The sequence below is a fragment of the Thunnus thynnus genome, chromosome 11, assembly GCF_963924715.1.
Source record: "Thunnus thynnus chromosome 11, fThuThy2.1, whole genome shotgun sequence".
NCBI lineage: Eukaryota > Metazoa > Chordata > Actinopteri > Scombriformes > Scombridae > Thunnus > Thunnus thynnus.
Genome location: NC_089527.1, coordinates 27,119,306 through 27,131,954, shown reverse-complemented (window position 1 = coordinate 27,131,954; position 12,649 = coordinate 27,119,306). Strand labels below are relative to the sequence as shown.

General features: G+C 38.8%; 1 protein-coding gene across 1 annotated transcript; it reads right to left on the bottom strand.

Moving 5' to 3' along the window:
- Nucleotides 1-843: 843 nt before the first annotated feature.
- tnfaip6 (tumor necrosis factor, alpha-induced protein 6) lies at nucleotides 844-9,272 on the bottom strand. The gene is made up of 6 exons (XM_067604233.1): nucleotides 8,767-9,272; nucleotides 7,128-7,265; nucleotides 6,024-6,185; nucleotides 2,109-2,337; nucleotides 1,177-1,217; nucleotides 844-1,074 (listed from the first exon to the last, which is right to left on the bottom strand). The coding sequence occupies exons 1-6, from the start codon at nucleotides 8,987-8,989 to the stop codon at nucleotides 953-955; spliced, it is 915 nt and encodes a 304-aa protein (XP_067460334.1). The 5' UTR covers nucleotides 8,990-9,272; the 3' UTR covers nucleotides 844-952.
- Nucleotides 9,273-12,649: the final 3,377 nt, after the last annotated feature.

The window sequence follows — 12,649 nt, the reverse complement described above, 5'->3', positions numbered from 1 at the left end:
TTAATTAGGTAAGTCAAGTTTATTTGAATAGCACATTTCAACAACAAGGCAATTCAAAGTGCTTTACAGAAACATAACAGGCATTAACACAAAATGTAAAAGAAACACAATGCATTATAAAAAAGTCACATTTAAATACAGTTAAAATAATAAAGAACAAAAGTCACAGTGCAGTGTGAGTTATGAATCAAAAGCTCCAATTAGGTCTGCTGGAACTTAATGTCGTACAGTATTGTCTTTATAAATACAAAGTTTAAGTATGTATTTAAAAGACAGTGGTGGATCATAACAGACGCACAGATGAGGTATTAAAAACAGAGAAGAAACAGTGTTAACCCAAATACCTGTTCACAAAATGCCATAGTCATGGTTGTTATGCTATGAAAAGACTTGACAGTGTGAAAGTCTATAAATAACATAACTGGAAACCAGACCAGAACCTGAGCCATTAGACTTGTGAACAGCCACAGTACAAGAAATGGTCAGCTACCTCGTGTACAGACTGATAAATTCATGCACTCACACTTTTGACTCTTTTGTGCCTTTCTGGTGTTGGATATTGTGGGCCAGCTGTAGACCGGCCACTGCCATTAATCCCTGTGTGTTTAAACTCATTCTGACATTGTCATATTTGGGTTTTTTTTAGGTTTTTTAAATGTGTGTAATTGTTTGCCTCAAATTGCCCCTTGAGGGCGAAAAAAGTATTTTTGAATTGAATTGAAAAAAAATCTATAGAGTAAGACTTGGACGGATGAATACAAAGTCAAGATTGTTTTTTTTTTTCTCTACAAGATAAGAGGAAGAAATAAGACGAGAGAAGAAAAACAATGTCAGAAACTGCAGCAAAATTCAATGACCTTTTTTATTCAACATAATTATTTCTTTAATCAACTATAAAGACTCAAGAATTACTGATACTACTACATTTTACATCAGTGTATAAAACCATTGGTCAGTGATAATAGTTAGTGTAATTGTGTGAATACAGAGATGCATTGAAGGCAGTATATTGCAACTGGAAGCCCCCAGCTGTAACTGAAGCATCAGACAGGAACTTTAGTGTCATCACGTTTCCTGTAAAACAAAACATTAAAGAAAAAAATGTAATTGGGTTCCTCATAGGGATAGCATAGAAATATCCTGCGTTTCTTCTATGAAAATATGAGGAGGACTCACCTGTACTGATGATATCGTCAGGTAAATAATCGCCACAGAACCTGTAAACAGATTAGAAAGTGATATTCACGTTGCACTTTTGTGTATTGTTGCATTGGTTACCGGCAGTCTAATGTACTGATGAAAGATTTAGTTGTTTGAAAACTAGCAACAGTGTTCAATAGGTACAATTATAATCATCATCCAGTTCACTGCATTAACATCGAGTCTTTTAGTCAGCTGAAGACGTGAAATATGTGAAATGAAAATGTGAAGTTTTCAACAGGCAAGTGTATAATCCAACAGATTAACAGATAATGTTTACAATAATAAATTAATTTATGAACAAATATATTAAATAAATTTGCTTGACAGTCCACTCTTTCCCTTGGAAACAGCAGTTAACAAAACAGTCTCAACTCAAGGGCAAAATAAAGCTGTTGTTCTCGACTTTTAACCTTTTTATGTCGTAAAAGGGCTCAGAAAGTTTTAACATCTACAGTTCCATGACAACATGATGACTGTGTGATGAAAGCTCCAGAACAAGTGAGTAAGTGAACATTGAATTGAGATTGTTTTGTCAATATTAAATTGAGCTTTTCTCTCAAAGACATCCATATTTTCCCCATAATTAGTACCAATTTACATAGGTCTTCACAAAAAACCTGGTTAGGAAATTATAAATAAACCATTACCATTTAGTGCACTGACTTAGATTGGTAGGTAGTCCCAACATGTCTTGACTGTCTTATTGTGTATGTTTATATTGTTTATTTATAATTTCTTTTCTGATCCATTGGCTATGTCGCCAGCATGATGTACTCAATCTCATGCCTATATACACTTTGCCCTTCAACATATTGGCCAATTGCTTGATGAAGACCCTGTTTCAGTCCAATAAGGTTTTGGGAGCTCCATGTATGGATACTACATTTTCCTTCAGTGATTCTCACCTGCCAGCAAACCCTGAGACATCATCGTAGCTGTCGTAGACGTCCAGGTAATCTGCAAGACACGCTGTGTCTTCCTCCACATCAAACTCCAGGAAGTGCAGGCGGATCCTCTGACCCAGGCGCACACGGATGTGCCAGTAGCAGATCTGTTCATCCTGATACTCCTCAGGGAAGCCAGGAGACTGAATGATCCTCTGCTGATCGGTCAGCACACCACCACACTCCTTGGCTGTAAGACACATTAGCCATACCTGCTGATTAGTCTTCTCAGATACATGTAATACTGAGTTTCACACACATGTGGTCAGGGTCCCAAGTGAGGTTGCTTTATATTCACATGGAAGATTTAGATATATTGATATTTGATATTTTACCAGCAAAAAACAAATGAAATAGGCAAGAAATGCATTTTATATATAATCTATGTGGAACTTCCTCCAAGTTTAAGAGAATATAAAAGCCATTCTGAAATTCATATGATAATTTGATTACTCTTGTATTTGATGAATCAGGAAAGATGCCACCAGTAAAATGGAATACTGAAGCTTTACCCGGTCAATTAAATTAAATTAAAGCAATAAGGTCCTTTAAAAAGCAGACAATCAGATATCTCTCTAGGGAGCCATAGACAGGGCATTGACACTGGTGGCAGTGGGTTTGTGGTGGGCTGAAATGACAGCAGCGAGATAAAACAGGTAAGTTGGTTTAAATATTCTTTAGCTAATATGATCATTAGATGACAGGAATGCATGCAATCAAATTCCAATGAAATCATTGGATAGTAAGTGACAAGTAAAGCAAATTAGTGAAGACAAATTAAAATGATGTCTTCTTGTTTGAACTTGAACTTTAGAGAAATACAGCTAATATCATCAGTGCCCCATTGCTAAATGTGTTGAATTATCATGGGTGACTAGCATTAAATCAGAAATGTGAAACTCTAAATGGTAATGCTATGCTCCGTTATGGTTATATTTATGCCTCACACTGATGAATCTTATTTTAAAAAGCGGTTTTGTAGTAGACCATGTATTCCTTGCATGCACAAAGGAAGTAAATGTGGTGAACAGTAGGAGCTCTGCACATGGTGACTCAGTGGGAGAAAAATCTAAATAAAAGCAGCAGCAGCAAAAGCATACAGTGTATACATTGACCAAACATATAAGAAAACCACCAACACATTTTATATCATCACAGTAAAAGGCAGCTCTGGACCACTGTCAACTGCAGACGTGGATAATCTCAGCGTCTATGTCCTCCAGTGTGTTATTTTCCCCACAGTCCACGGCATTTCTTTAATCAGCTAGTGGGATTGTGTGTATGTTCATGAGAAGCATTTTGGTTTGGGGGTCCGTCTGTTGCTTGTGAGCTCTAAATAATTTCAAAATAGGGGAAAAAAATTCTTTTGTTAAGTGAGGAAAATGAAACACACATGTTGAGACTGATGACAATAGCATCAAAAGCTTTTTCCTCTAGACTCCCTGGAGGGATATGAAATTAGACCTTGTGTATCATTTCTCATTCATATATGGGATGAGTGGTTTTCTCCTCTAACAATAAATCTCACAGCCACTAATTATGAAATGCAAGTTGTTAGGAAATGAGAGAAATTAAGTTTGATTTCATTTAAAACGTCTCATCAGTTTGAACCGGCTTGAGGAGATGAAACATTTTCTAAAAAGAGCCGGACCAAAAAATCACCTGAGTCAATATCATCAGCATATATTAGCATATTCCAGATATGTATCAGCACATATGTCAGCTAATAAGTATTTAGAAATAAGTACCAGAAGTGGTAACTAATAACTAAAGTTTAATCCTGCTCTAATCAATGGACCAAATGTCAATGTGTAATGTGATAGGGGCTGCTTGTAGTGACAAGCTCACAGAGAATGATCATCGGACTCTGCAGTTACCCTCAGCCCTTTGTAGCCTTTTAGCATCTTTTAAAAACTTTATTGTTTTGGTTCACTCTCACCACTCTCATCAGCATCATTTCCAGATGAAGACAGGCAGCTGTATTCAGCAACAAAAAAAACCTCTCAAAACCCACTGTACACTACCTGCCCAGCACCAAACAGCAGAAAGACAAAATTAGCAACTAGCTGCTGAACATAGTTGAGCATTTAACTGAGTCACATACTGTATTTCCTTTAGGAGTTGTTGGAAACCAAAATAGAACTAAAGGAGAGAATATTAGACTTATATTCATCAGATGGCCGGAAACATTATGTCAAATGAATGCTAATGTTGCTCCATTTCCTCTGAATGTGCAACTGTTGCTAACTGTTACAGTTTGTTTATCAACTTTTTTAAGTAACAGTGTAATTTCCAAATTATGGCTTCAGGCAAATTGTGAAATCTTAATGCCATTTATGTGTCACTTCATCTCTCAGACTCTGGTGAGTCATTCGGGGTGGTGGTTGTTAAAACACTCACTCATAGACCAGCATGTGTTGCAGGTATCACTTAGTTTCTCCATGGTGCATTTACTCACTGATGTCTTAACCACACTGATGCTCTTACATCATCCAAGTTTATTCTTGGTCTGACCATGATAACTCACAGGGTGGGACTGAGATTGTGGCTTTGACTCAAGTCCTCAAAAAGTCCCGTCTTCCACTGTGGTCCTGTCCTGCACAGATTAAATTCTTTGTATCATCCCTCATGTTTGACTTGAAGCCTTGGTGATGACAATGTCCTGAGTGAGTCTGTGGAGCCTCAGACTTGATGACTATTCTTAACCTGCGGGCCCAACCTGCCTCCCCCAACTGCAACTCATGACTGTGAAACTAAATCACAGCCATACATTCATCATTTACTGTTTAAACTAAAGAGAACCTCTTATTCAGTAAAAGCCCTGAATTCATAATTTCACTTCAATAGGAATACTGCATCGTATTAGCATCAAAATGTTTTTAAAGCTCCATTTATCAACATTTCTTTATATTACAGTGAATTGAATGACTCATTGAAAGGGATTGCTTTATGAAACCACAGAGATTTATCACAGTACCAAGCAGAACATCTCTAGATCTTTACGGAGCTTTTTAGCCTTTTTTAGCTCATTGTTTTGGTTTATGGACCACAAATTTACTGTTCAGTTTCACAGCTGTCATTAACGCCATTTCCTTTTCAACAAAAAACTCAGATAAACTCACTGTTGCAGGATGTGTAAGTAGGGCATTATTTACTAATACATTAGCCATAATGGGTTTAGTGGCAAAACACTGATCACAGGTGGATGTACTCATTATGTAGAATGGTCCTTTAAAAGTAATACATCATATTATTGAGTTGATAGTATGTTTAGTATGTAAACCCTATACATACAACTATCAACTACAACTGTAAAGTAAATGTAGTTGAGTAAATTTTTAAGTATCTCAAAATTGTACTTAAAGAAGCATTGATTGTTTTGTTTTTTTTTTGGCCACTTGGAGCAACAAAACATTGACAATATTATCACCTTATAAAGTTGTTATGGAGAATCTGCTACCAATCAATTGCTTATTTACACAGTCAGCAGACACAGAGCAACATTACCACTGATATTAGCTTGAAGTCTCTAACTTTGTCTGTCTGCCATTTGGAACTGAGCAGGTAGTGCACAGTTGGTTTATCAATGCTCTTTTGCCAAAAATTACACTATGAGAGAGGTGAGAGTGAACCAAATAGTAGTTCTGCAGGTCAGAAAATCAAAACAAGGAGCAAAAACACACTAAAATGCTCCATAGAGGTGAGGGGAACCGCTAGTCCAAAGTCAGGCAATAATTTTCTGTGGATTCGTCACATTAGCGACCACTTTCACATTACACATCTGATCCATTGTTAGCATAAAAATATTGATTAGGGCAGCTTTAAGTACAGTTTTTAAGTGAAGTCACCATTTATGACTGTGCAAAATGCACTCACAGTTTGGGTTGTAGCAGTACACGTCCCATTTCTCGCTTTTGTTCAGCCTGTATCCATAGTCGATGATGCCAACTTTTCCAAAACCACAGTTGACACCAGCTTTGACGATGGGGTAACCAACACGTCCTTTGCCAAACCATCCAGCGGCACACACATGGAAACCTAAAAGAAAAAATGACGGCTTTATGATGGTTTTATGTAACAGTACCCAGTCACAGTCACTGATAATGCTTTCACAAATATACTACTGTATTCTGCCAACCACAAAAAAGCCTTCTTTCAAATGCGCCAACAGGAGAGTCTCAGATGGAAAAGATTGAATAAGGGCCTCCTGGGGACCATTGTGAGAATTCTTTGGTTTGTTGTTCTGCTGTTCTCATTTATGGAGACACAGTCTTGCTTTAGAGTTTAGCTTCGAGTTACAATCAGCAGACCTCAGCCAGAACAGCCCAGATAAAAGGGGGACCTCCTAGGTAGACCGCCATGGGGAAACTCAGCTGTCAGGGGGGTGGATTGTAATGCCAGAGCCAGTGGCTGGATTCAATCTCTGTGCCATGGGAACACTGATATTATCCACCCAAGAAAGTGTTAACAGGCTTTTACAATACTCGAGAGGCCGTTTACATTTTGGCAGTGTCATGCGACGGCTCACAGCCAAGCAATCGTCTAAAGAAGTGTTTCACTTACTGCTTCACACTGACCTTTACCCTTTGAACATATGAACCTTTTTTCCTACATGTTAAAAGCATTCCAGTGGGTGAAGAGATGTATCACTAATGTAACATCAGGGAAGAGTCCTCAAAAATGATTCTTAATGTATTTCGTGGATGAAAGCCGAGGTAAACACAACCCTACCTGCCTTTATTTGGTGAAATGGACTGGTAATGTATATACTTCTACTTACCTAAGTTATAAAACAGCACCAAGTTAATGGATAAAACAGGACTCTGTGACTAATGGGAACTAGTGTTGACAGTGACAAAAGAGTGTGTATCTGAGTTATGATGGTGAAGTATGGTCCACCCAGTTTTCCCATTGTAAATCTTCTCTGGTAAGAGCTCTGCTGTGTACTGTAGATGTGTTTGTGTCCAGGTTGCTGCAGACCTATTTGTCGAGCTGCCTCCAGTTGTTCATAAGTGGCCAGTGTTCCTCCCTCGTATTTGCAGACAGCCTTGGCCTCTTTATAAGTCAACTGATATCTCCCTTTGCGAGATTCCCGGTGGTAAACTCCAGCTGCTTGTTCTGTCAAAGAGAGACCACAAGAAAGCTGCTAACACAGTCCAAAGCAAAGACAGAACCGACAGTCTGTGTTTCTGTAGTAACCACAATGAATTAGATGGTTTTGCTTTGCGTCATCTGAAAGGTACAAAAAACTTCCATGGGACCACAAGCAGGCATGTGAGGTGAAATTGTATAGCAAGCATGTGAAGGTTAAATTGAGCCAAACATAAAACATGGAACGGAAAGGTAAGTGTGTGACATTTTTCTCTATTTTGGACATCCACCAACAATACGTCAGTTGCTCCCTGGTCTTCTCTATGGGGAGTCCTCTGCTGATCCTGTTTTGGCTTTACGCATGCATGACTGCAAGACTGGGCAGAAAGCATTCTAAAATAGCCCTTATTGATATTTTGATCTTTTAAACATGTTTGATGAGTGTTTTCACACAAACTCCCATACTACACTGAACAACTGCCTTTTCACTCATCAGCTCTGAATGGCACATGTTTTATATTACTGTTCACATCAGTAAGTATCTAACCATTCAATTGCAGGATCAGAGCAACTCAATTTGCCTTACCTGAGTGCTGCCCAACCTTAAAATGGAAAGATGAAACACAGGGCAGAAGTTGCATGTAATAATTTTAGAAAATGCTGTGCATGTGAACCAGTCAAGGCCAGTACTACAACAGGCTTTCATTCTCACCTCATAAAAATATAAAGAATTGGGTTTATGAAGTGGTAGTCAAAGGTGTTTGCATAGGAATCAGCAGCTCGTCAGATTTATATTTCAGTACAAATGAAGAGGGAAGCTCACAAAGTCATTATGTTCCCAAAGTCATAGAAAATTGGTTAAGCTATTTTTTTTTTTCTTTTGACTCTGATCTATTTGCTGTTTTGGTCTATGCCTTTTGTAAGAAGGTGAGATGAAGTCATTTCCCCGTGTAGCCTCATGCAGCATTCAGCCAGGTCATAAACATGCAGTTTGGCAGAGAGGAAAGCTTCTGGACTTCTGTATAGCCTCTTAATCCTTGTTACTCCTCACAATGTGCCTCTATGTGAGGGTAACTTTTACTGTTTACAAAAACAAACACAAAAAGTTTTCACATGCTCAGGTAGAAGTATGTGAGCGGGCAAAAACTTGTACTGCTGAGAAACACAGACAATAGATGAATGAAGAACATGTTGAAATGCGAATCGACAAGATGCTGCTTGATAACGTTGAGACTGTAATCTGATGATCTGAATAACCTGCAGATTACCCCGGTTTTGACAAAAAGAAAAGAAAAAACGAAGAAATTAGACTTTGTTCAGTGAATGAAACGGAGGATGTAAATATAATTGATCGCTACATCAGGTGTGCCCCGATTTGGTTTCATCACAATTAGTACAATAGAGAAGTGATTAAAAGTGATGCTGCACGCGATGAGGACTTTACACCAAAGCGGACCTATATGTCACAGCGTCACAGACCTTATTTCAGCCACAACGACTAAAAATTAATAAGATAAAGGTTATTTACCCAGCCATATTGAATTGTGAAATATTCCGTTTTTGAAGCCCCATGCGTGCGCCTCTTTCAGCAGAAACCCGAGTGTCCAGAGAATAGCGAAGACGTGCATCGTGCAGCCCTCCGTGCGCTGCTGCTCTCCCCGGTCCAGATGTTTCCAGGAGCTCTCTGGCTTTATATACGACATGCTGCCTGCTGCTGCCTCCACAGAGAGGTGGGAAGTGACTGAGCACATTTACTTACTCATGTATTACAACTGCTGACCCCTTCTCTGAGAATGTCGATTTCAGAGAGACATTTTTTTCACCATAATGTATCTTCAGAGATAAATTAAAGTTTTTTAGTCCGCCACATTGACTTTAACGCAGGAGTTACTACTTTGCAGGTTAGGATTTTAGCTCCAAAATGATGCTGTTACTTGTTAAAGGTGCAGTGTGTAAAATTTAATGTCATCTAGCGGAATGGACTTGGAAGAAATTTAATATAATATTCAAAAGTATGTTTCAATTTGTGTATAATCACCTGAAAATAAGAATCGTTGTGTTTTTGTACCTTAGAATGAGCCCTTTATATCTACATAGGGAGCAGGTCAAGCCCCCACTGGGCTGTGAAGCCAAATTTACAATGCCGCCAAACCGTGTAATTACAACGTCACGTGATCCACACTGTCCCAAAAAGACGTTTCCCCATAGACTTACATGGTGAGAGAGACATCTGTAAATCAGTGGATAGTTTTTTAAGCGTCACAACCCCCGCGAAATGACTTGTCTCACCATCAGAATTCGATCCGTACGGTTCGATCACATTTCAAAAGTCTAAAGAGAGCCGCACGATTTAATTGTTTTATCCCCATTCAAGTTAGCCTGAGGGCTAAACTGGAAGTAGCCGGCTCAGCTGTTGAAAGTCACTAGTGCATTTGCTTTAAGGGCCTCACAGATGTGGAAGCAATGCGGAAGAGCAACTTTGACGCTGTATCCATTTTATTTATACATCCATGGTGCAGGTCCTCTTCCATGGAACCTGCCCATGGATGTATATAGAGAACTGGATACAGCGTTGGAGGCAGGGCTGTGTTCATTTGTATGAAAGTTGCTCAGTGGCTCATGAAGCCAGAAAAGTTCAACTTTTTCTGCCTTGCTTCTGCATCTGTGGGGCCCATAGAGCAAGTGCACTAATGACTTTCACCGACTGTACTCGGAGGGTTACTTCCGGTTTAGCCCTTCGGCTAACTTGAATGGGGATAAAACAATTCAATTGTGCAGCTCTTCTGGACTTTCAAAATTTGATGAGACCGAACTGATCAAATTCTGATGAAACCAGTCATTTCGTGAAGGTTGTGACACTCATAAAATGTATCCGCTGATTTATAGACGTCTCTTTCACAATGTAAGTCTATGGGAAAACGTCTTTTTGGGCCAGTGTGCATCATGTGGTGTTGTAATTACAGTGTTGGCAGCTATGTCAAATTTGCTTCAAAGCCTTGCACTCTTCCTGTATCAAGTTATCTTTATACATTCATGAGCCTGCCATGTTGCACTGCCATGTTTCTACAGTAGCCCAGAATGGACAAATCAAATACTGGCTCTAGAGAGAGCCTTTTGCGTTTTTTGTGAGTTTCGCAGCCATTGTAGGTTCTCCTACACGCTTGGAAGGGGAGGGGCAGGGTGGGGGGTATATAGTTGGTTGCAGTCTGCAACCTCACCACTAGATCTCACTAAATTGTACACAATGGTCCTTTAAAGAAGTCTTGTACCGCCAAAGTTTCCACATTTCTGGTTATTACTTTCCAGGAAACATTGGTCAGATGATGACAATGGGCACTTGGGTGGGAAGTTTCACGCTTTGTAGGAGCACATCACAGTTATCTGAAAGACTAAAAATCCCCAAAATTATTCAGTTCAGACACCTATCAACAACATGTTAGTGTCAGAGGTGCTCACAAGCTAATGTTAATTATAACGTTCAAAAGACAACTTAAAAGTAGACAAATCATTATTACTTAAATTTAACAGTCTGAAAGCATCCGTTCTATTACAGTGAGTAGCCTCCTTACATTAACACTAATACGTTATATTACATCTAGACGTGTTCACTTTGACTTAAATTTGCATTAATCGACTTTTGGCCACTAGGGGGCAGAAGACCTCCACACCAAATTAAAAGACATACATTATAATAATTATTATTATAATACTGTTTTAAAGGGCCACTCCACTGATTACATACATCAAAACCAGTTTACTTGTCATAAAATTACTACTCAGACTCTGAAACCAGTTTTACAGTGTCTACTGTGACCCTGGAGGGAACTAATCCTGTAAGAAACGTATATCAAATATTCATTCACCTTTTAGCTTTGTTTTGGTCTCCACCAACACCTGGGAAATGTATCAGGTTCTTTAGCTGTTAGAGTTTGTCTTTCCTCAGCTTGTATAGGCTTATTACTAACTTTGTCCCAATGTCTGTAATTTAGTGTGGGGCAGGTTGCGTACTTTATGTTTGTCAGAGCTTGTTTGCTGCCTGCTGCTGCTGGACACATGATGGCAGTGGTGAGACTGGACCAAACAGTAAATGTACCTTAAAAACAAAACAGTTTGCTAAAAGAGGCTAAAACTCCCTGTAGAGCTGCAGAGCAGGGGGTAGGTTATCACAACCCCAGTGAACCCTTTAACTGTATAACTAGTAATTTAATAAATTGATTAATGCAGCTTATTTTTTTAATGTAAGACCTGTTTCTTGTAGTTTAGTGTTTGGCTCGACAAAAGAAAAGGTTTTGAGCTTCTCTGCCCAGCTCCCCTGCAGAGTCTCGTCAATGCTGTTGCTCAACAACAGAGGCCACAGGGGACTGAACAAAGAAAACCCCACCATGCATGAGGTTTTTCCAGATGTTAGGTGTCCTCTACAGCTCCAGTAATAGGGTTCAGTTACAAGAACACATTGTGTGTTGAAATAAGGGCTGTGTTTTCCCAGCAGTTTGGGAAGAGATAGTATAGCATTTCCTGTGCCCTAAAAGCAACCCTTGAGCCAGCCCAGGAAGCCCAAAACAGAATTTATTTAGGATTTGACTAAAATTACAGTTAAAGATACATATTTTTTCAGTTAACAGTAACAATTAACTTTTCAAATTAGCAATATAAAATTATATTAATACACAATTAACTAGTTAGCAACAACAAAAATAACTGTGAGAAAATAACATCTGGCAGTTATGTTTTCCTTCTTATTGGGCAAAAGGATAACTTTACTTAGAGCCCACAGAAATCATCACCCAACAGTTCCCCACAGCTTTATGCAGCGTCTTTCAGCTCATTGTTTTGGTTTTACAGGCCGCAAATAAACTTTTTAGTAAGCACCTAACTGGTGAACATAGTGGAGCATTTTGTAGCCAATAAGACCATTTTTCTTTTTTCTCAGAGCTAAAAGGAGAGTGAATCATGGAACATGACTCCAAACAAATACTAATGTTCATTTGTATATGGTGAATGTGTAAACCTCAACTGTTTGCTGATACATCCACCACAACAACTTTATCAGGTGTTTACAGCTTGTTGCAGTGCCTGCTAGTAGCCAAAAAAATCAACTAATGTAGGTTAAAGTTCGACAAACAATTAATGAAGTCAAAGAGCTGCCTGGTGGGCATGTGTGAATTTATCAACCTCACAGTGGGCATCCAGTAGTTTATTTTGTGTCAAACCAGACCAGAATAAAATAAATTAAATATAGTCATTAAAGTTAAAAAAACAAACAAAAACACAACTACTGAATTCTGTCCTACAGCGCTTGGTTTACAAGAGCAGAGCCTTGGTAAACAGTGTGATACCTCAGTCTGCAACATGATATCTGCTTTCTCAGAATCGCAGGTTAATGTGAGAGGGCACACATACCACTGCCTGGC

Bases quoted from the DNA above. Each gene is read 5' to 3' on its own strand.
- tnfaip6 (XM_067604233.1), bottom strand. From the start codon at position 8,989: ATGTGCTCAGTCACTTCCCACCTCTCTGTGGAGGCAGCAGCAGGCAGC. The intron at 7,266-8,766 runs GTAAATAACCTT...TCTCTTTGACAG, and splicing joins TCACAATTCAATATGGCTGG to AACAAGCAGCTGGAGTTTAC. The intron at 1,075-1,176 runs GTGAGTCCTCCT...TTTGTTTTACAG, and splicing joins TGACGATATCATCAGTACAG to GAAACGTGATGACACTAAAG.